The sequence below is a fragment of the Zootoca vivipara genome, chromosome 7 (genome assembly GCF_965207765.1).
Source record: "Zootoca vivipara chromosome 7, rZooViv2.hap1.1, whole genome shotgun sequence".
In the NCBI taxonomy this organism is placed as follows: domain Eukaryota; kingdom Metazoa; phylum Chordata; class Lepidosauria; order Squamata; family Lacertidae; genus Zootoca; species Zootoca vivipara.
This window is the reverse complement of record NC_142590.1, coordinates 6922281-6946745: the sequence shown is the minus strand read 5'-3', so window position 1 is coordinate 6946745 and position 24465 is coordinate 6922281. Positions and strand designations below refer to the sequence as shown.

The 24465-nt window shown below is 44.3% G+C and overlaps 1 protein-coding gene across 1 annotated transcript in view; it reads right to left on the bottom strand.

The window, feature by feature from the left end:
• LHX4 (LIM homeobox 4) overlaps positions 1 to 24465 on the bottom strand; it is a 46876-nt gene that overhangs the window by 11657 nt on the left and 10754 nt on the right. Inside the window, exon 3 of the mRNA XM_088673578.1 lies at positions 542 to 744. Within this exon, the coding sequence (XP_088529704.1) occupies positions 542 to 744 (203 nt within the window). The remainder of the gene's footprint in view (positions 1 to 541; positions 745 to 24465) is intronic.

Here is a 24465-nt window from a genome sequence, read left to right as displayed (position 1 = left end):
CTGCTATTTCCGGCCCGGTCCCTTATTTCTCTGACAGCAACTTGGCAGGTATGACCAGCATTTGATTCAATTCCATTCATGGCACTCTTGCAAATGAGGCTGGGCAGAACTGATGTACCATAATGTGCATCCATGTGCCAGGATTGGATCCCAGGTTCCCAAAGGGATTACTGCCTTGCAAAATGTTATTTCCCACAAACCGATTTGCTGCCTTTCCTGCTCACATGTACTTATGTTAACACTGGGTGGTGCCAGAGGGGGAAAGAGGGGCAAATGCCCCCTAAATGAGGAGCTTGCCCCCCACTGCTGGACTCCTGTCGTTAACATGATTAACATGATTTTCTTTCATACCTTGCCAACCTAGAAATATCCTTTGCCCTTCCTGCACCTGCCCCCCCCCCAACCTGGCCACTACTGATGTTAACCTGAAAGAAAAAGAACCAATTTTCCCCCGAATTCACACAAGCTCTCCTGTCTGTCTGTCCAGAAGCAACTGTATCTTGCTGCAGAGAAATGCCTGGCATGTTTGCTGAATCCCTACCGTTCTGCTTGGCTGTCTCATAGTCTTCCTTGCACACCAGGCGTCCGTCTTCCATGAGGTAGAACTCATCGCCTGTGGCCAGTTGGCGATTGCAGATGATGCAGGCAAAGCAGTGCAGGTGATAGACAAAGTCCTGGGCTTTCCTGACCACCTGCGTGGGTGGGATCCCCTGCTGGCACGCTGTACATTTTGTACCGAAACGCCTGCAAAGGAGAAGAACAAGAGACTACACCTATAACCAGAGCAATATATGTACTGTACTGTACTTGGTACGGGGGAGGGGAGCACAGAAAGTAGCATTAGGCACAGATTTCAGCTGAACACAATTTCCTGCTCATATGACTGTCGAGAGCTAGCCTAGAGTGTATGGGTAATGCCTGCTGAAATCTCAGAAGCCAGAGACATTCCTATATCTGCTTTTGAGAGGTAGAAGGCAGGGTTTCAGGGCCCTATATAGGTATTTGCCTCTTCCAAGGACCAGCAAAACTAGAATAAATTAGGTTAAAAAAAACACACACACAATGCAGATTGGCACAATGCATGCAGCTTTTCTTGGTCGTATAGAGGATGGATTACCTAGGCACCAAATTTTATTTTAAGGGTGGGATGCACACAGCTCTGCCTGTAGCAGAAAACCAGGATGGAGTGAGTCACTCTTCTGAGCAAGGGAGGCCAAGAGATCCTCTGAAGAAGATAAGTACTCAAAATGAAGAGAAAGGGATGTGGACGAAGGGGCAGAGTTTAAAGCAGCAATCGACCCAATTATGCATGACATTTCACACAGCAGGGCTTAATCTTCTTCACTGGAGAGAGACTGGCCTAATGGATCGCAGGGAGGGTTGGTTTTTAATGGTCCTTTTAACTAAAGCCTATGTGGGCCGTGCAGTTGCCCCCCCCCCCCCACAAGGACAGTACATATTCCATCCACATTAAGTCTAAATTAATTACGGCTAAATAAATAAATTATAGCTGGGATGATGAATACGGAACTAATTTAGAATGATGGGGTCTCGCATGCGCCAATAATACTGGGCACAGTATTATCAATGAGATACTGTCCCCCTGCATGTGAGTGGGGCCCTAATGGTCTATATAAGGCAGTGCTAAAAGCTGTGCTATGAATCAGTGCCCAAGACAGATAACAGTCTCGGGATGGAGTGCAGCAACAGCATGCCAGCATGTCAATGTGAACATAATCAGCAGAGCCCCAATCCTGTGCAGTAGATGTTTATTCCCCTAAGAATTCAAGGATGCCATCTGTGAATTGTGGGGTCTCTTATGCACTCCACAACGTTGCAAGAAAGTTGAGGGCGCGCAAACTGCTCTAGCAAGTAACAGGAACACATTCGGTACATTGCAATGTTTACCAGCAGCAGATTTGTACTCCCAACGGGCAGGTGACTGCAAAAAGGCTCCCACAGCTTTTGGGTTTTGCTTATTGGGTTTCTGCCCCTTTTGGTTCTTTTCAGATGTATACTTAAAACATCTCAGGTCTACACCCACTGAAAACATAATGTGCGGTTCAACCCTTAAAGCTCCCTTCTCTGTTAGAGCATCCCAAGAAATGCAGGTCTTCCCGTCTGCCTGATTTGTAGCTTACCTTCAGTTTCCAAATGTCCTCTGCATCACAGAGAGAGAGAGAAAGTGACTGTATGCTCCTATATTCTGGGACAGCATATACCCATAAAGTCGCATTAAGGCAACATTAAGGAGCCACATTTATTTTAAGTGCCGGAAAAGCAGAGTCATAGCATCACAGTTCAGCCATGCAGCCACTTGATTTTATGGCCTACCTTCCCAAACCTAAACTGCAGCTAATCAATCTGCAAATGCAGGAAAGAGCATAAAAGCTACTTGCAGAAATTCACCTCTCGGTTTTTCCAAGTGTCGACACATGAGTGCTGGTTAGTAGTAGCAAAAGCAAGAAAACATTTACTCGCTAACTTTTGCAATTTATGCACACCTGCAGGCTACCGTCCTACAACAATAACAACATAAAATGGGAGAGTAGAGGTAAATAAATCTCCAGGCCTTCTCCACAATAACCACCTTTGGCTGAAAACAATATTGTATTGTTTTGCAGCATGCATGGATGTCCTCGCAATACCATGAAAAACAATTGACCTGGGGTGTTTGGATCAGCCCTCATTCATTGACATTTTAGCTATCTTTGTATTCATACTACTACTCCTTCTGACCCTGCTGCCCTCTGTTCCCATCTTTGCCTTTTCTATAAACAGCTTCCACCACTGGCCTTATAGTCAGCATGCTGGTCTTGATTTTATAACTGGAAATAGGAAATAGTTCCTTCCACCCCCAGTTGTACATCCAATCCTTAGAACTTTGCAAGGGGAGGGGCACTGGGGGCAATTTCCCCAGGGTTTTCTACATGGATGGGGCCTCATACACAAGGGAGCATCATCAGCATTGCCATTGCTGCATTTTGTCAACTTCTATAAGCTGCAGGCAAGCAGAGGCCTGGACACTTATGGGTTGCTCAAAAAAGGAAAATGCATAACCAAAAAGGGGGGGGGGAACAGCATGGAGGGAGAATAGAGGAGCCGGGGGGATCATTCTGGTTGATCAGCTGAAATGCTTGTGCAGTTGGAATGACTGGAAGGGCACAACCCATTTGGATTCCACCCATTGTATTTCTTCTTTTAATCGGGGATCCTTTTTCGGTTCTAACAAATCAGGAATGCAGAAGCAGGTATACAGCATGGAATGGCGGTGGAAGAGAACTATTGTTGCATGCCACCCCAATCTGTGTGTGGTGCAAGATTCCAGGGGTTCCAGGCGTGCTCACCCAGGGTGTGACTGTGGTGTCTTTATCATATATGGTTTATTTACACATATATACAGTGGTACCTCTGGTTACGAACACTTCAGGTTATGAGCTCCGCTAACCCGGAAATAGCTGCTCCTGGTTGCGAATTTTGCCCCAGGATAATAATAATAATAATAATAATAATAATAATAATAATAATAATAATAATAATAATAATAATAAATATATTATTTATACCCCACCCATCTGGCTGGGTTTCCCCAGCCACTCTGGGCGGCTTACAACAGAAAAATGAAATAAAACAATTAAACATTAAAAGCCTCCCTAAACAGGGCTGCCTTCAGATGTCTTCTAAAAATCTGGTAGCTGTTTTTCTCTTTGGCATCTGATGGGAGGGCGTTCCACAGGACAGGCGCCACCACCGAGAAGGCCCTCTGCCTGGTTCCCTGCAACTTGGCTTCTCGCAACCAGGGAACCGCCAGAAGGCCCTCGGTACTGGACCTCAGTGTCTGGGCAGAACGATGGAGGTGGAGACGCTCCTTCAGGTATACTGGACCGAGGCCATTTAGGGATGCGAACGGAAATCGTGCGCCGGAGGCGCACACACAACGGGAGGCCCTATTAGCGAAAGCTTGCCTCAGGATAAGAACGCTTTCAGCTTAAGAACAGACCCCGGAACTAATTAAGTTTGTAGCTAGAGGTACCACTGTACAACCTAAGCCCATGATGGAGAGATTCGCAGCATTAACACTCTGAGAGGGTTTTGCTTTGCCCATAGGCACAGCTCTGGATCCAAACAAACATCAGGCATCGTGCTCTGTCCCTCTCTCCAGCTTGCTCTAAAAATATCTACTACAAACTCTGCCTTTGTCTTCGAACTAACTCTGAGCCCTCTCTCTTTGGCTTTCTCCATGGCTCCTCACCTTTGTTTTGTTCCCTAAATGGCTCACCTCAAGAGGAAACTGTCCGGCTTATTTAACTTTTAACATCTGCTGGGTCCAGGGATTAAGAGTCTGGCACCCACAAACTCATAACAATATGAACGGTGTGCTTCACAACTAACATAACGTACAAAGCTGTCGTAGGGGGATCGTCCATAAGCCTATTAAATCCATGTTTAATGGGCTGCACCACTGCTCCTGCGTATTGCCTACCTTGTGAGCATAAGGGGCAGTAGTACTAACTTGATGGTATCAATAGGGTCTGTCTGCTCCAACAGAGCAACAAGGAGCCAGAAGTGGCAGCTTGGCTCCTGAAGGCCAAGGCTCCACCCTGTATATTCAAGAGCTTTCAGTTCCATGAAAGTCACTTCCAGGTAGGTTTGCTCAGGGGCCAACAAGCCCTTGTTTTCTCAAACTGTGAACAACCCCCTTCCATCCAAGATGGTGCCAGGATGCTCTTCTGGCTCCCTACTCCCCCTGCTGCCAGGAAAGGAGACGAGGATCAGTTCTGACTTAACACTGCCAGTGGAGTATGTAAATGATTGGTTGCACCATCACCAAATCAATGAAATGTTTAAAGAAAATGGAAAAGAAAGTGGATTTGATCATAAGAAATCAAAATTTGAAATTGAAATACTGAATAATAGTTGTAAAATATTGTCTAAAATGTATAAAATACTGTTGGAATGGCATTTGAAAGATGAGGAGGTAAAGGCGGTGATGATACATTGGGCCAAAGATTTTGGATATACCGGTAATATACAGTTAGAGGACTGGGAGAGACTGTGGAAAGAAGGAATAAAATTTACTGCATGTAGTACTTTGAAAGAAAATATAATGAAAATGATGTACAGATGGTTTATTACACCAGTGAAATTAGCTAAAATGTATAAAACAAGTAACAAGTGTTGGAAATATAAGGAAAGGAGGAACATTTTACCATATGTGGTGGGAATGTAAGAAAGTGAAAAGCTGGGAAATTATATATGATGAGATGAAAAAGATGTTAAGACATGCATCCCCAAACTGCGGCCCTCCAGATGTTTTGGCCTACAACTCCCATGATCCCTAGCTAACAGGACCAGTGGTCAGGGAAGATGGGAATTGTAGTTCAAAACAACTGGAGGGCCGAAGTTTGGGGATGCCTGTGTTAAGATATACATTTATTTAAAAAACCAGAAGCTTTTCTACTTGGTATTGTAGGAGAGAATATTAGTAGACGAGATAAAAAATTGTTTCTGTATGTGACGACGGCAGCAAGAGTACTATTGGCACAAAAATGGAAACAAGAATTGCTGACAATAGAAGAATGGCAGACGAAGTTAATGGACTACGCAGAACTGGATAATATGACAGGGAGAATTCGAAACCAACGGGACCAGAGGTTCTTGAAGGACTGGACTAAATTTGAGAAATATTTGAAAGACAATTGTAAACAAAAAATTATGCTTGTAGGTTTACAAGAAGTTTTGTAAGGAGAACTATTTGAAATATTACAGCAAAAAGTTAAGAAAGTAAAAAATTGGTGATTGTTTTTTAAAGTAATAGTGAATTATGGAATACAAGAAGAAGTTAGGAAGATTGGAAATATTTAGACATGGCTGAGGGAAGTCCAAAAAGATGTATCAGATATGAATGAATGTTAAATGATGTATGGAATGTATGCAAAAACTTAATAAAAATATTTACTGTATATTTTTTTAAAAAAACTTGACACTGCCAGAAGAGGGAAGGCATCATTCAAAATAATCATCCAAAAGTTCACTTTGAAAAATCTGTCGCAAACAAGATGGTCCTTTGGAGAACCAGCCGCACAAGTTCTTGTAATAATAATAATAATAATAATAATAATAATAATAATAATAATAATAATAATTTATTATTTATACCCCGCCCATCTGGCTGGGTTTCCCCAGCCACTCTGGGCGGCTTCCAACAGAATTATTAAAATACACTAATTTCCTAAAGATTGGTTACAGGTAGGTAGCCATGTTGGTCTGGATCGAAGTAAAATAATAATAATAATAAATTCCTTCAGTAGCACCTTAAAGACCAACTAAGTTTTTATTTTGGTATGAGCTTTCGTGTGCATGCACACTTCTTCAGATACAGTGAAATGGAAGTTTCCAGGCACTTATGTAGAGAAGGGGTGGGGAGGGGTGGGGATGGGGAGGGGGGATCACTCAGAAGGGTGGTGGAAATGGGTGATTGACTGACTGATAGCTGTTGATGACCGCAAACGACTGCAAATGGTTTTGCATGTAAAAGCAAGGGTTGAGATGGCTGAAGATCGCTTATCATGTATAATGAGATAAGAATCCGATATCTCTGTTCAAACCAGGTCCCTCCATGGTTTTGAGCTTGGTGATAAGTTGCAATTCAGCAACTTCTCTTTCCAGTCTATTTCTGAAATTCTTTTGTAGTAAGACAGCTACTTTGAGATCTTGTATAGAATGTCCTGGGAGATTGAAGTGTTCTCCTACTGGTTTTTCTGTCTTCTGGTTCCTGATGTCAGATTTATGTCCATTTATCCTTTGGCGTAGGGTTTGGCCTGTTTGTCCAATATAGAGAGCTGAAGGGCACTGTTGGCATTTGATGGCATACACAATGTTAGAAGATGAGCAATTAAATAGTCCTGAGATGGTATGTTGGATGTTGTTGGGGCCAGTAATGGTGTTGTCTGGGTGTATGTGGCAGCAAAGTTGGCATCTGGGTTTATTGCAGGCTCTGGTACCAGTGTCCATGTTAAGTCTGGTGGTTGTATTATTGTGGGTGAGGAGTTGTTTAAGATTGGGTGGCTGTCTGTAGGCAATGAAAGGTCTTCCTCCCAGAGCTTGAGAAAGGGAGCTGTCATTGTCCAGGAGAGGCTGTAGATCTCTGATGATGCGTTGTACTGTTTTAGCTTGGGAGCTGTATGTGATGACTAGTGGTGTTCTGTTATTTTCTTTTTTGGGTCTGTCTTGCAGCAGGTTCTCTCTAGGTATACTGTGGGGCCATGCGGGTGCCCATGGCTGTGCCGCTGATCTGGAGGAACAGGTCATCACCTTACCCACAACCACTTCAAATTTGGTGATGACCTGTTCCTCCAGATCAGCGGCACAGCCATGGGCACCCGCATGGCCCCACAGTATGCCAACATCTTCATGGCAGATTTAGAACAACGTTTCCTTAACTCCTACCCACTCAAACCTCTCCTGTACCTGCGATACATTGACGATATTTTTATTATCTGGACACATGGACAACAGACCCTGGAAACCTTCCACCAGACATTCAATGACTTTCACCCCACCATCAACCTAACAATGAACCAATCTATGCAAGAAATACATTTTTTGGACACTACTATAAAAATACAGGATGGACATATAGACACCACCTTATACAGAAAACCAACTGACCGACAAACATATCTACATGCTTCTAGCTACCATCCCAAACATACCAAACAATCCATCGTATACAGCCAGGCCTTACGTTACAACCGCATCTGTTCCAACTCTACAGACAGAGAATCTCACCTAAGAGATCTACAGCAAACCTTTTTAGAACTAAAATATCCACCTGATGAAGTTAAACAACAGATCAACAGAGCCAGACAGATACCTAGAGAGAACCTGCTGCAAGACAGACCCAAAAAAGAAAATAACAGAACACCACTAGTCATCACATACAGCTCCCAAGCTAAAACAGTACAACGCATCATCAGAGATCTACAGCCTCTCCTGGACAATGACAGCTCCCTTTCTCAAGCTCTGGGAGGAAGACCTTTCATTGCCTACAGACAGCCACCCAATCTTAAACAACTCCTCACCCACAATAATACAACCACCAGACTTAACATGGACACTGGTACCAGAGCCTGCAATAAACCCAGATGCCAACTTTGCTGCCACATACACCCAGACAACACCATTACTGGCCCCAACAACATCCAACATACCATCTCAGGACTATTTAATTGCTCATCCTCTAACATTGTGTATGCCATCAAATGCCAACAGTGCCCTTCAGCTCTCTATATTGGACAAACAGGCCAAACCCTACGCCAAAGGATAAATGGACATAAATCTGACATCAGGAACCAGAAGACAGAAAAACCAGTAGGAGAACACTTCAATCTCCCAGGACATTCTATACAAGATCTCAAAGTAGCTGTCTTACTACAAAAGAATTTCAGAAATAGACTGGAAAGAGAAGTTGCTGAATTGCAACTTATCACCAAGCTCAAAACCATGGAGGGACCTGGTTTGAACAGAGATATCGGATTCTTATCTCATTATACATGATAAGCGATCTTCAGCCATCTCAACCCTTGCTTTTACATGCAAAACCATTTGCAGTCGTTTGCGGTCATCAACAGCTATCAGTCAGTCAATCACCCATTTCCACCACCCTTCTGAGTGATCCCCCCTCCCCATCCCCACCCCTCCCCACCCCTTCTCTACATAAGTGCCTGGAAACTTCCATTTCACTGTATCTGAAGAAGTGTGCATGCACACGAAAGCTCATACCAAAATAAAAACTTAGTTGGTCTTTAAGGTGCTACTGAAGGAATTTTTTTATTATTATTATTTTCCTAAAGATTAAAAGCTTCCCTAAACAGGGCTGCCATCAGATGTCCTCTAAAAGTCTGGTAGTTGTTTTTCTTTTTGACATCTGGTGGGAGGGCGTTCCACAGGGTGGGTGCCATAACTGAGAAGGCCCTCTGCCTGGTTCCCTGTAACTTGGCTTCTCGCAGCGAGGGATCTGCCAGAAGGCCCTCTGCACTGGACCTCAGTGTCCAGGCAGAGCGATGGAGGTGGAGACGCTCCTTCAGGTATACTGGACCGAGGCCGTTTAGGGCTTTAAAGGTCAGCACCAACACTTTGAATTGTGCTAGAAAACGTACTGGGAGCCAATGCAGGTCTTTCAAGACTGGTGTTATGTGGTCTCGGCGGCTGCTCCCAGTCACCAGTCTAGCTGCCGCATTCTGGATTAATTGTAGTTTCCGGGTCACCTTCAAAGGTAGCCCCACGTAGAGCGCATTGCAGTAGTCCAAGCAAGAGATAACTAGAGCATGCACCACTCTGGCGAGACAGTCCACAGGCAGGTAGGGTTTCAGCCTGCGTACCAGATGGAACTGATAAACAGCTGCCCTGGATACAGAATTGACCTGCGCCTCCATGGACAGCTGTGAGTCCAAAATGACTCCCAGGCTGCGCACCTGGTCCTTCAGGGGCACAGTTACCCCATTCAGGACCAGGGAGTCCCCCACACCTGCCCGCCTCCTGTCTCCCACAAACAGTACTTCTGTCTTGTCAGGATTCAACCTCAATCTGTTAGCCGTTCTCTGACAGGGAATTTTGAATTTTTAATATGAAAATTGTCAATGACTTGAAAGAGAAGTTGGCAGTTGAAGTCAGAGGCAAACTCTTTGGTAAAAACAAACAAGCCTGAAAACATTTGAAATACATTTAATGGCAGTAATCTGGGCATAAAGTCCTTCAAAGATTTGACTGTGTCAGCAAAATCCTAACAAAAACAGGTCTTGATGTTATGTCAAGGAAACAGTTGCTCTTTCCCCCTTTTCCGTGGCATGTAGAGCAACTCTGAAGAAATTGAAGAGGCAAAGGAAAAATGAGACATCAAGCAGAAGCCACCTATTCAGATGAAAGAGCAACAGCATAGAAACACCAATCAGTTTTCCCAGGTGGAAAAGGTGATGGCAAGCTAACTGGCAGAGACAAATGAATGGTTTGAACAATCTCTCAAGTGGAACGGAATAAGAGCTCCTGGGTTTCCCCAGAAATTGTGGATTTAATTCAATTCCTGACAAGACTTTATCACTCTTCCCAAAATAATGCTGCACTTGAAAGGGATGCAGTAGCTTTAGTGAGAGCTTACCTAAAAGATCTTCAAAACTCTGTTCCCTGATCTGAAACATTTCATTTTCTTCTTGGATGTAATGGACCTGAGATTATTGCATAAAGCAGTTTGAAGATCACTTAGAGCGAGAACCTGGTAGAGGTGTTTCCAAAATGTATCATAGCTGATGATAATCTTTAACTAACTCTGCCTATTTCAAATGGTGAAGGAGAAAGAGAATTCTCTAAATCATATCTTATGAAAAGTAAATTATGGTAAGCAATGCAGCAGTCAAGGCTGTGATCGTTATCTGTTCTCCCTACAGAATAAGATCTTAGAGAGAAATGTCTCCTGATAATCTCATTGCTGATTTTGCTGCTCAAAAGAATAAGTTATCCAAGGCTGAATTCAAATAACCTTGCATGCTGGCAGTGCAAGGACTCCCAGTACCACACTGAGCCTCTCCTTCTCCTCTATGCCCAATGCCGCCCCCCCAAATCTGCTCAGGAGGGTCAAGAAAACCCCCCAAAACAGCAAGCGGAAGGAGGAGAGGAGATATTGTTCTGTCTGGCAAACAGAAATGTTTACACTGACGGGCAATTGTAATAGTGCCCAATGTTGAGCGCCACCCAAAATTTCTACAGTAATGTAACTTCTACAATAATCTGAATGTGGTTTGTCATTGTGTATAAATAGATTCCTTAGATTTGTTTTTGTTTGTTTATGGATCCCAGATGCAGGCGGACTCAAGGAATGTTTGCAAGCAAACCTTATAAAACTATCTTCAAATTCTAGAGGCATATCTTAACGCACTCTTTCTGACATGAAATCAATATGTTTTTAATGGATTGCATGCATATTTGCTCTCTTTGGGGGTTTTCCGCAGCTGGAGGCGGGGAGGAGAATGGCATTAGCACATGGCATTGGTTTTCAGCCAGTGTGCCACGGCACCCTGGGGTGCCTTGAATGATGGTCAGGGGTGCCATGGGCAATACTGATCTCTGTCCCTCTTCCCTTCCCTCTCGCATCTCTGCCTCCCAAAGGCTTGCACAGCTGTTTGTTGCAGCAGCCCTGGCTACAAGCTCCCCAGGCAAAGGGAGCCTCTGGGGCTGGCCAGGGGGTGCTTCCCAGGCCCCTGTGGGGCAATGTGAGGAGGCACCTCTCTTTGGGGTGGGTGGGCAGATCAGAGACCAGGGGTGGCAAGCAGCGGCTGCCCAGAGGGCTCCCAATGAGAGGGGAGAGGAGAGGAGGCTGAGGGAACACTCTACAAGGGAGGGTGTTCGAAAAAGGGTGAGAGGCTGCCCGCTCTGCAGGCAAGGGGTGTCATAACTGGGCTCCTGAGCCCCACAGGGGTGCCACAGAAAGAATGTAGTTGGTCAAGGGAGCTGTGGACTCAAAGGTTGAAAACCTCTGGCACATGGGGTAAAGGTAAAGGGACCCCTGAAATTTAAGTCCAGTTGCGAACGACTCTGGGGTTGCGGTGCTCATCTTGCTTTACTGGCCGAGGGAGCCGGCGTTTGTCCGCTTCCGCAGACAGTTTTTTCCGGGTCGTGTGGCCAACATGACTAAGCCGCTTCTGGCAAGCCAGAGCAACACATGGAAACGCTGTTTACCTTCCCGCCAGAGCGGTACCTATTTATCTACTTGCACTGCATGCTTTCGAACTGCTAGGTTGGCAGGAGCTGGGACAGAGCAACGGGAGCTCACCCCATCACGGGGTCTCAAACCGCCGACCTTCCGATCAGCAAGCCCAAGCAGCACAGTGGTTTAAACCACAGCACCACCCGCTTTGGTGGGGAACCCCTCAAGCGAAAGATCTGCCCCTGCTCAGAACACAGGATTAAATGCAGTCCTCCCTACATTGGTAGCCAGTCTCCTGCCAGAACCTTCCAAACACCATGATTACACTTTAATACATCTTTTTGCCTCTATTCATGTTGCATGAAAAATGTTCCGCTCTCGTAAAAAACATGTTCTTTAATGGCACCTGTCAGAGACTATCAGCAGTCTGGAAATGTGGCTAAGTAAACACGCAATTTGTTACCGAGGGCAGCAACGGCAATTGCTGGACATCAGATCAATCAGTTTTTAAAAGGCAAATTAATAAAAGGGTACATGGCGGCCTAAACACATTAACATGTGGAATTCATTCAATTCCTTCCCCAGTTGGATGCCTCTGTGAGTAATATGAGAGCAGCCAGGTTCTACCTAAAGAGAATTGCTAGCTTCAGCTCTAATATTGCTGCATTTGGCAGCCATCGGGTTTGCAGGGATATGGCAAGGCTGTGATGTCAGTCAAAGGGCCTCTTCACACATTAAACGTTTGCTGTACAACCTAAAATGTTTCAAGTGAACGTTTAAACAAGTGCATTGTGGATGCAAAACAAGCCCTTCGGTTATTGAAAGTCGGAGTCTAGTAACCCACCTTTTGAGGCTAACCAGTTTTAAGACAGCGTACATTTTCAAGAATTGCAGTCCAACGTTCCTCCTCAAATCCCTGCCCTGACTTTTCGCCAGCCCCAGCGCCCCCCTCCCCTCAGTTGATGGGTATTGTCATTCAAATGGTGCGCAAGTGCTGTGTCATGTGAACAATTATGTGGGGCAGGGATTACCTCCCCCCCCCCTCCAATTATTTTATTCCTGTTGGCACCCCTGTTTCCGACTAAACATCAGGAAGAACCTTCAGACGGTAAGAGCTGTTTGACAGTGGAACAAACGAGATGGTCCTCGGGCTCCCTTCCAATTCTATGAAATATCCCCCACCCCATGATATTATATTAGCATTTGTGTGTTATCTGGAGAAGCATTATCGATGCTTGAAACATATCTGGCTTGCAGTAGTGCCTAGCAGTTGGGTCTGGCCTTGGGAGTCTCAACCTACCCAAAGTCCAAAAGATGACTACCGTAAATCAAACTGAAAGCAACGGTCCTGACGTGAAGACTTGGCACTCACCAACCTGCTCTGTAAAGAACTTCAGGAAGCCACTTAGCAGTGCTGGTAAGATCTCCAGTTAGTGCACTGAAAGGACATTCTGTTCCAGAGGCCGGGGGTGTCAAACAAGCAACTTCCATAAGCTATGTGCAACTTAACAGTTTCAAGCACCAGAAGGGATTCATGACAGACATGGGCTCCATGGCATCCACTTCACTTGCCCCACGGGGGACGGAGAAGCTACAGGGCGATATTGGACCAGTGTGAAAAGGCTGTCCGAAAGATGGATACAGCAACTACGCTCAGCATTTAAATGTGAATCAGAAGTCTCAGACTTCCCTGAGGCTTTCAACAAATATCTCAAGGTCCGCCTTGATATCCCTCCCGGTTAATGTCCCTACACCTCCTAAGATCAGTAGTCCATCTATGTCACCGTTAATAGATCTAAATACTTCTCCTACCTCTCCTCACAAGGGGACTAAATCTTCAGGAAAAGGCTGTTGGCATTGTGGAAAGAACGAACAGGGAGGCACAATTTTTAAATGCTTTTCAGAGTTGCTGAAATGGCTAGAGCCAGCCCTAACGCAACCACTGTTGCATTTTGATAGCAAAACCTTTTGAACATGGTTCGGAGGGCCTTTGTTTTGTTTTGTTTTTCTCTGGCATTGGGGTCATTGCGCTCATGCTGTTTTTACATTTATATCTCGCCTTTCCTCCAAGGAGCTCAAGGTATTACGAGTGGTTCTTCCTCTCCCCATTTTACCCTCAGAACCACCCTGTGAGGTAGGCTAGGCTGACAAGCATCGGGGCGGTGGAGGGGGGGGGAGATATATATTCTCCTGAAGGGAAAACAACCATGGGGGGAAAACAGAGCTAAGGATAAAATGCCCAAAAGGGAGGCAACTGATGAAGACAAAAAGTTGAAATGCATCTGACCATTCTAATTTTAATTAGAATGTACCTTATAGAGTACAGGAATGCTTTATAAATATGTACGTATGTGTTTGTAGAAATTATTTTATTTTATAGAATATTAAATATCATTTTTTATGTCTGTAACTCTCGAGCATTTTATTTGCAATGGAGGTAAAACTTGGGGGTGGGGGGGGGAGAGAACCCCTACCTGAGATTATAGTCATGTCAGGCTATATAATGGCCCAATTATCTACCTCTGTTGCAATGGCAGCTTTATATTTGTAAATGCCGGCAATAAATATCAATACAACTACCGTTCACCCACCACACCCTAATATTTAAGATATTGGCCTTATGACGCATGACACCAAATGCGAAGTGGTTTTTCTTGATATCAAAAGCTGTTCAATAGCAAGGAGGAAGGACGCAACCCAGATGCTCGCCTCCCTAGCTGAAATCCATGCTTTAGGACTGTGGCTTCATGCTTTACCACTTCATCCTGCATCTAAATCTCTCAAGCGCCTTCTGTGATTCATCCCAACCATATGACTCATGGCTGAAGGTGACAGTGGCCTGACTGGAAGAAGAGGGAGCCAGGAAGTGCCCTCAGCCTCCCCCAACCTGGTGCCCTCCAGATGTTTTAGGCTACAACTCCTGTGATGGCTGGGCTGATGGGAGTTGTAGTCCAAAACATCTGGAGGGCTCCAGGTTGGGTGCTAGTTCGAGACCATCCTTTTTAAATCATTGCTTATTGTCTTCACAAAATCAAACAGCAAAATAAAGTGAAATAGGCAATTATGTGTGCCATAAACAAATAGGAATTGTAATTTAACAGGAGTAGGCAAGATTCACTATTTCCTTATGTATGCCTTCATATGATTTCATTTGATTACAGGGTCTTACAAAAGATCAAGGGCATCCTTTATCACATGGGTCTGTGAAGAAGAAGAAGAAGAAGAAGAAGAAGAAGAAGAAGAAGAAGAAGAAGAAGAAGAAGAAGAAGAAGAAGAAGAAGAAGAAGAAGAAGAAGAGCTCTCTCCACTCCTGCTTTCCCCTTCCAATGGAGATATCAACCAGATAGAATAAGCAAAAAATCAAAGTAAAAATAACAACAGTCCAATTATTTAAAATATCTAAGTAAATAGCAGTTACCATGCTAAAAACAGCATTTAAAAAACCTAGGAAGTTGAAACTCAGAGATAATAAAACAGCAAAAGGATCTAAGGATGGTTGAGAAACAAGACTCAGAAAACGTTTCTCTTCAACTATGGTTTTTTAAATGGGGGGGGCATTGGTTTGTTTTTGTTTTACTATATATTTTGCATTTTTTCTGTTGTGAACAGACCTGGGATCTTCAGATGAAGGGTGGTATACAAATTTAATAATAATAATAATAATAATAATAATAATAATAATAATAATGGGATACTCTGAGCTCTTGGGTAGGATGCTATACAATGGGTCATGTTCCCAGCAACTGTACCTGAGAAGATAGCGGCACATTCCCTTTCCTCACACACACCCCTTCCATTGTCCTTCTCCAGTTTGCCCCCCTTGCTTCACAACTGCACTTCTCCCCATTTTATGGTACCTTGCTTTCCTTTCTTTTCTGTACCCCTTTCAGAGACCTGCTCAAGTATCACGTTGCGTGCGTCATGACAGGTAGGCTCCTAGTTCTGCACCTAGATGGGCGGGGTATTATTATTATTATTATTATTGGGATGGTTTTGGTTTTTGTTGCTGTCTCCTGTATAATGTTACGAGCCTCTATCCATAGTTCTTAAGACACTCTGTCCACCAAATCTAAATCCTTAAACCTGTTCCTCACTTCCACTCTGTATTCATAAGGGATTTGATTTAGATTGTGTCTTACTGGCCCAGTGGATCTTCCTACTTTCTTCAGTTTAAGCTGGAATTTTGCTATGGGAAGCTGATGATCTGAGCCACAGTCAGCTCCAGGTCTTGTTTTTGCTGACTGTATAGAGCTTCTCCATCTTTGGCTGCAGAGAATATAATCAATCTGATTTCGATGCTGCCCATCTGGTGATGTCCATGTGTAGAGTCATCTCTTGTGTTGTTGGAAAAGGGTGCTTGTGATGACCAGCTTGTTCTCTTGACAGAATCTATTAGCCTTTATCCTGCTTCGTTTTGAACTCCAAGGCCAAACTTGCCAGTTATTATCTCTTGGTGTCATTTCTAGAAGGTCTTGTAAGTCTTCATAGAATTGGTCAATTTCACTTTCTTCAGCACTGGTAGTTGATGCATAAACTTGGATTACTGTGATGTTAAAAAGTCTGCCTTGGATTTGTATCGAGATCAGTCTATCTTTTATGAGATTGCATCCCAGTACATCTTTCACCACTCTTTTGTTGACTATGAGGGCCACTCCATTTCTTCTACGGGATTCTTGCCCACAGTAGTAGATATGATGGTCATCCAAACTGAATTCGCCCATTCCTATCCATTTTAGTTCACTGATGCCCAGGATGTCAATATTTATTCTTGCCATCTCCTTTTTGACCACACCCAGCTTACCAAGGTTCATGGTTCTTACATTCCAGGTTCCTATGCAGGTATAGTTTGGCCCTAAGAGGTCTTTGGGTTTGAGTTCCAGACTTCTGCAGGAATAAGTAAGAAGAGATCAGCAACTGAATGAGCAAGAAGCTTGTAAATGTGCTCTGTGACACAGGCCAGGTTTTCAGCTTTTCTTTCCTCACAGCTGTTACAGCATGGGTGAAAGGATCTGTCCATTCCAAAAACAAAAGTGTTTTAGAAAGCCTGAATGATTTTTTTAAAAAATCTTCAGTCAACTTTTGGGGGGATGAGGAAACAAGAAAGCACTAGGTGAGCCTCTCTCAGGAGGTTTTTCCTTTGCCAAGATGCCACAATGAAAAAGGCCCTCTCCTTGATAGTATCACTGCACTTGGAGGGTGCACAAGGAGCAGGCCCCACCCCTAAAAAAGGATATTATGGTTTACACAAGAGAAGAGGTTAGGTACCCTGATCCCAAGCCATTTATGGGGTTTAAAAATTAAAACCAGTTGCAGCTCATAGAAAAAAGTTGAATGAATCTAGGTAACTGTGATTGGGTGGCCCACCCCACAATGTACGGTAGCAGCACAGACAAAAATTTCTAGGTTAGGTGAGCGCAGAAGTTCCCTGCCCAGACAATGATGTCAGTTCCTCTTGTATTTTCTTACCAAGGTGTCCTGAACATTCCAGAGGATGCAGAAGCTCACAGGGCCATTCTGGAGACTTCTAAAAACCTCTTAAATATGTTGCAAACTTGAAACTTCCAGGGAGTCTCCCTATATAGAAAACACTACCTTTTAAAAATTGTTATTTTCTTTATATTTAAAAGATTTTTAAAATTTTGTTTTAATTCTATTAGTGTTTAATTACCTTTTAATGACTATCTTTCCTACATTTTTAGCTTTTTCTATTTTTGTCCCACTCTAGTCCCTGGTAAAGACATGATTCACTTCTTTACTGATAGGTACCTGACCTTGAGAGTCCCATGGACTGCAAGAAGATCAAACCTCTCCATTCTGAAGGAAATCAGCCCTGAGTGCTCACTGGAAGGACAGATCGTGAAGCTGAGGCTCCAATACTCTGGCCACCTCATGAGAAGAGAAGAATCCTTGGAAAAGACCCTGATGTTGGGGACGATTGAGGGCACTAGGAGAAGGGGACGACAGAGGACGAGATGGTTGGACAGTGTTCTTGAAGCTACCAACATGAGTTTGACCAAACTGCGGGAGGCAGTGGAAGACAGGAGTGCCTGGCGTGCTATGGTCCATGGGGTCACGAAGAGTCGGACACGACTAAACAACAACAACACCTGACCAATTGAGTTTGCTATTAAGGGCTCATCTACACTTCCACTTACGCTGTGCCTAGAAACTACAGGTCCAAGCAGTTTTCTGTTTCCCTGGGAAAACTCCCTCTTTACAGCTGAATCTCCAATTCAGAGGTCCAGAGGGTCTCGACATGAGAACGGGCCATTTCTGCAGTGGCTCCCTGGCATCCAAGACAGAAGAATGTCAACAGAATACAAACTCGTTTGCAAGGAAGATCCTCAGACTAGAGACTCGGCTGCCTTCTATCTTCCTTGTAAATTCCTCATGGATTCTGCATTTCATGTCTATGCCTTCAAGGATATTCTTCCATGGTGGAGGGGGGGGAATATTACAGTAGAATTGGCTCCAAGGCTTAACCTGCTGAGTGATGCCCACACGAGAGCCGTTACTTCCTTTAAAACCTGCTTATGTAATGCCATTAAAGAGGTTTTAACTAAAAGCAAAAACACTCGTTTCAAGCAGCCATTTCCCCACTCCAGAGAGATCCAAACAACTGGCGAAATGAGGGGGGATATTAACTGTTGGATTAAAAAGCTCATTAATGCCAACAAAGGAGCACTGGAGAGAGGTCCGCAGAGCAAAATATTATCTTACGACATTATGCCACTGGGAGCTTTGAAAGCTGCACAGGTTTTGGCCAGCCAGCCAGCAAAGCATTATATGATTTTTGGGTGTCCATAGAATGAGATATGAATGCTAACAAGCAGGTTTGCCAACATGAATAAAATAGGGGTGGTGAGGAGTAAGCCTTGCCCTGCATAATCACAGGATGTGGTGCATGCACACCATCAATTTGGGGGGAGGCCCTCAAATATTTTATTGGGGGTGTCAAAGCAACCTTGGCCCCTAGGAGTTGGCTCCTATGCTAATAGGGGATTCTTCATGTTTGCCATCCTTCTGAGTCACCCTAAATCAGGGGTCAGCAAACTTTTTCAGCAGGGGGCCGGTCCACTGTCCCTCAGACCTTGTGGGGGGCCGGACTATATTTTGAAAAAAATATATGAATGAATTCCTATGCCCCACAAATAACCCAGAGATGCATTTTAAATAAAAAGGACACATTCTACTCATGTAAAAACACCAGGCAGGCCCCACAAATAACCCAGAGATGCATTTTAAATAAAATGACACATTCTACTCATGTAAAACATGCTGATTCCCGGACCGTCCGCGGGCCGGATTTAGAAGGCGATCGGGCCGCATCCGGCCCCCAGGCCTTAGTTTGGGGACCCCTGCCCTAAATCAAGCCTGTAAAGGGCCAGTTTTCAAGTTATTTGGTGAAATGGCTATTTCTAAGCAATCACTTGTTTTCAGCTCCCATAATTCTTTGAAAGGGTATGTGAGCACGCCCTTCAAAGGTATATATTGTGTACACAGCATAGGTTTTACTCAGAGTAGGCCCGCTAAAATTAACAAGACCTATCTGAATCATGTTCATTAATTTAAATGGGTTTACTACAAGTAAAATTTAGTCAAACACTACCCATACATAATCTCTAAAGACGGTTTACAAAATAAAAAAATACAAGCAGCAAACACCATCACCAGGGAGCCATTAGCTGTCCTCTTCCTGTTGCTCTAATCCCTTGCATAAACAAAAACCCCACTCTCTACATTATGGCTTCAAATGATCCATGTTAATTGAGCATCTGGCCTATTACATGTTCCTCAGCTGCTAATGGCAAAAAAGAAAGAAAAAAAAGATAGGGCAGGCAGAAGCATCAGGTTTCATCCCAAGAGTTGCAAACAAACCCACAAACAAAATGGGAAGTTTGGGGGGGGGGAGACTACAACAACATTCACACCTCACGTATTAAGCTCTTTATGATACCACTTGGCCATGGTTTCCCCCAAAGAATTCTGGGAGCTGTAGTTTGTTAAGGGTGCAGAGATTTTGCTAGGCAATCCTATTCCCCCCCCCCAAAAAAAGAACTACCGTCCCTCGAGATTGCCTGTGAAGAGAGATTCATTGTTAAAAACAACTCTGGGAGTTGTAGTTCTGTGAGCGGAACAGGGCTTTCCTAACAACTTTCTGGAGAGGAATCTGTGCCAATAGTCTGTCATATGTATAGTTAGGTCTGTATAGTTAAAGCTATGGTTTTCCCGGTAGTGATGTATGGAAGTGAGAGCTGGAACATAAAGAAGGCTGATCACCAAAGAATTGATGCTTTTGAATTATGGTGCTGGAGGAGATTCTTGAGAGTCCCATGGACTGCAAGAATTTGTCTGAAGGAAATCAGCCCTGAGCACTCACTGGAAGGACAGATCCTGAAGCTGAGGCTCCAATACTTTGGCCACCGCATGAGAAGAGAAGACTCCCTGGAAAAGACCCTGATGTTGGGAAAGATGGAGGGCGCAAGGAGAAGGGGATGACAGAGGATGAGATGGTTGGACAGCGTTCTCGAAGCCACCAACGTGAGTCTGACCAAACTGCGGGAGGCAGTGCAAGACAGGAGTGCCTGGTGTGCTCTGGTCCCTGGGGTCACGACTAGTTGGACACGACTAAACGACTAAACAACAACAACAATGTCAGCATCAGTCTAAAGACTATTTCACAGGACAAGCCTGGGTTTGGCACCAGATATACACTTAAAGGAGGAGTTGTAGCCCAATATTGGTCCCCAGCAATGCATGATATGCATGCCAGGAAAAACGCTTAAATTGTTAAGCATGCACTTAAACAATTTTGGAGCACATCTTTAGCTATGCTGTATTTAATGTTGGCATGCTAAACCTTTCTGCTGGTTCCCAGGCAAATTTCATTGCTTCAATCTGCCATACAACAAATGTGTTTGGGAAAGATCAGGAGGAAATAGGAGGGCAATCGAGAATGGGCTTTATTGGGGGGAGGGGGCTTCCTGCCCTCTGGCACAGAACAGATGTGCTTGATGTGGGCAAGAGAGATTAAAATCAGACGAAGCAATAGTCCAATTTGGGCTTAAAAACGCAGTGAGGGGGGCGGGGGTGTATTAGAGGGATTTGGGTCTCTAAGAAGGTTAAATTCCCACAAATAGCATTCACCCTGCGAGAGCTCTAGAGCAGGACAAAATTCCCTTTATTACATGCTTGGAGATTCTACTCCATTTAAAAAAATGATCCAGTATTTTCCCACACATCACCTGCTTGTCTTATGCAGAGTCTCTTTCCCATGACATCTACCTTCCCCCCACCCCACCCCACCCCGTTCCATTTCCCCCAAATCTGAATTTCCTCCCCTCTACTAGCACATAGCATAAGGACATATCCGTGGCACATTATCGCAGTCAAGCCAACAATTCATGTTTTGCCAGATAGACACATGAAGGCTCACAGAGCTTTCCTGTAAAATTTGCTAGGGAGAACTCTGTGAGATCACTTCCTTGGCCTGCCTCAGCAGGAAACAACACGACATCCTTCCTTCCTGCCCTGACAGCCTCCTCCTTTTTCATCGCACTTCCAAGGTGACCCCATAGGCCAGGGGTTCCCAACAAAATTTTCCTCAGGACCCCTCATCGAGCCGCTATTGTGACAAGGACCCCCATTAATTCCTAATCCTACAATTAAAAAGTGAGAGCCAAATTAAGAGTCTTTTTATAAGAGTCCAGGGAGGAGGGAGGGGAATGGAGAAGACAGGGTACCTGCACAGTAGCGCACAAATGAAGCCGACACGCGCAAAGCATCTTGGGGAGGTGAGCGTTAGAATGCGCGCGCTGCCTCTTTGCAAAACAGTAGTGTTTGTAAAGCGCCACCTAACGGCATACAGCAGAACTACTACCTCATCTAATTCTAGTTTTGCGCTAGACTCTGCTCATGCAGGAAGCGGCCAAAACAAAAAATCTGTTATCATACGAAATATATTTAATATATATTTTATTCTAATAGCATCTTGCGGACCCCTCTGGCATAGCTCGCGGACCCCTGGGGGTCCGCGGACCACCTGTTGGGAACCACTGCCATAGGCATACCTGCGCTCTGCAGCTCAGACGCCATTTTTTAATTTTGTCCTTTCGTAACTTAGACAGCAGTTTTAAACCTGCCTACATTTTTGCTACTGCAACTTCTGCTTCAAGGCCTAGATTATGTAAGGAAACACAGTACTGCTTTTATTTCTTCACAAAACAGTATGTGCGATGGACGATTTTAAGGGGGAGAAAAGGGGGTCATGCCAGGGAAAATCCAGTCTACCTTAAAGCATCCTGGAATACTGTTTCCAGAAGGTTAAATCAACCTTGTCTTAGATTCACATGGGTGACGATGTGTCCTGTTTTGTAGAAGACAGTCCTCTATTTGAAGGGCTGTCAGAGGACTGTCTTCTATCTGGTCCAAATCAGTTCAAAGATAAAGAAGGAAGAGCAGCTGGCGGGGAGTTGCTGAAAACTAACCATCAAACAGGCAAGCAGCTTTACAGCAGACTGATCACCTGGTCACAGTTTTCCCTATTATGGTGAGATGTATTTCAATTTAAACCATGGTAATTATAAATTTACAGTAATACATAATGATTAGCTTTTGTAAATTTGTGCAAACCCATGCCCTTTCTTTTGCAATGCATTTCTTCCTTTTGGAATGATATGTAAGTGCCCCCCTCCCCCCCCGGAAAGTAAAAAGTATTGGATTCTCCCTTTTGCTTCTGATGAAGCATGGAATGACCCAACCCAGCCACACGGGTGGGTACTGATTGGACAGGTCGCACTCATGCAATGGCATACCCTCCAACATTCCTCAGATGAAAATAGTCACATTCCATTCTACCTCAGTATCACTGCTTGAGCCATTCTTCCTGGTCAAGTACAAAAGTTATTCGAGGAAACCCACAAAAGTGCAGGATTTTAAGCACAGAAATTTTTGACTTTACCTTTCGCATTTAGGGAACCCTGAGGGAGAAAGCAAAACCCAAATCAATACATACAACTCAGGGCCGGATTTCGGTTTGATGAGGCCCTAAGCTACTGAAGGTAATGGGGCCCTTTATATGTCCAGCTGTCCTTTGTCAACAACAAATTGTCGCTGTTTTTTGCGTTGAATATATGCTACATGCTCACTGGAAGGACAGATCGTGAAGCTGAGGCTCCAATACTTTGGCCACCTCATGAGAAGAGAAGACTCCCTGGAAAAGACCCTGATGTTGGGAAAGATTGAGGGCACTAGGAGAAGGGGACGACAGAGGATGAGATGGTCGGACAGTGTTCTCGAAGCTAGAAACATGAGTTTGACCAAACTGTGGGAGGCAGTGCAAGACAGGAGTGCCTGGCGTGCTATGGTCCACGGGGTCACGAAGAGTCGGACACGACAAAACGACTAAACAACAACAACATATGCTACATGATAATTGATGGACCTAATAGGCATCCAAAGCCATTTGCACATAACAAATAGGAGCCTACACAACACAAAACACTGTTGCTGTACGTAGGTTTTATTTTATTTGTTTTTTATCTTATATTTTGGAAATTTACACCCAGGTTTTTTCCCTTTACATTTTTTTGGGAGGGGCAATAGTGTGGGGCCCTAAGCTATAGCTTGTTTAAAAGGTAAAGGGACCCCTGACCATTAGGTCCAGTCGTGACCGACTCTGGGGTTGCGCGCTCATCTCGCATTATTGGCCGAGGGAGCCGGCGTATAGCTTCCAGGTCATGTGGCCAGCATGACAAAGCCACTTCTGGCAAACCAGAGCAGCACATGGAAACGCCGTTTACCTTCCCGCTGTAGCGGTTCCTATTTATCTACTTGCATTTTGACGTGCTTTCGAACTGCTAGGTTGGTAGGAGCTGGGACCAAGCAACAGGAGCTCACCCCGTCGCAGGGATTCGAACCGCCGACCTTCTGATCAGCAAGCCCTAGGCTCAGTGGTTTAACCACAGCACCACCTGGGTCAACTAGGTAAACTAGCTTGTTTAGCTTATACCTAAATCCGGCACTGATACAACTAAGAGTGTATGTGTGTGGACACTATACAATGTCATCGTCCATTTATGAGCATTTTGGAAGCACGATAACTTTGAACAACCATTATAATTGTGATTATTCTGTGAACTGTCCTGCGAGCCCTGGGTATAGGGTGATATATAAATTCATTCATTCATTCATTTATTATTATACAAGTGTATGATATGGGATACCCCTAATGTTTATGTTGGGGTCCAGGGACATATAAACTTTGGATTTCAGGGATAGATACATAAACTTACCCCTTTTTAAGTGTTTTCAAACTGCTGAGCAAATTAGGGATGTGTAGAAGGGGAAGAAATGGAGGCAGTGAGAGATTTTACTTTATTGGGTTCCATGATCACTGCAGATGGTGACAGCAGTCACGAAATTAAAAGACGCCTGCTTCTTGGGAGAAAAGCAATGACAAACCTAGACAGCATCTTAAAAAGCAGAGACATCACCTTGCCGACAAAGGTCCGTATAGTTAAAGCTATGGTTTTCCCGGTAGTGATGAATGGAAGTGAGAGCTGGACCATGAAGAAGGCTGATCGCCGAAGAATTGATGCTTTTGAATTATGGTGCTGGAGGAGACTCTTGGGAGTCCCGTGGACTGCAAGAAGATCAAACCTATCCATTCTGAAGGAAATCAGCCCTGAGTGCTCACTGGAAGGACAGATCCTGAAGCTGAGGCTCCAATACTTTGGCCACCTCATGAGAAGAGAAGACTTCCTGGA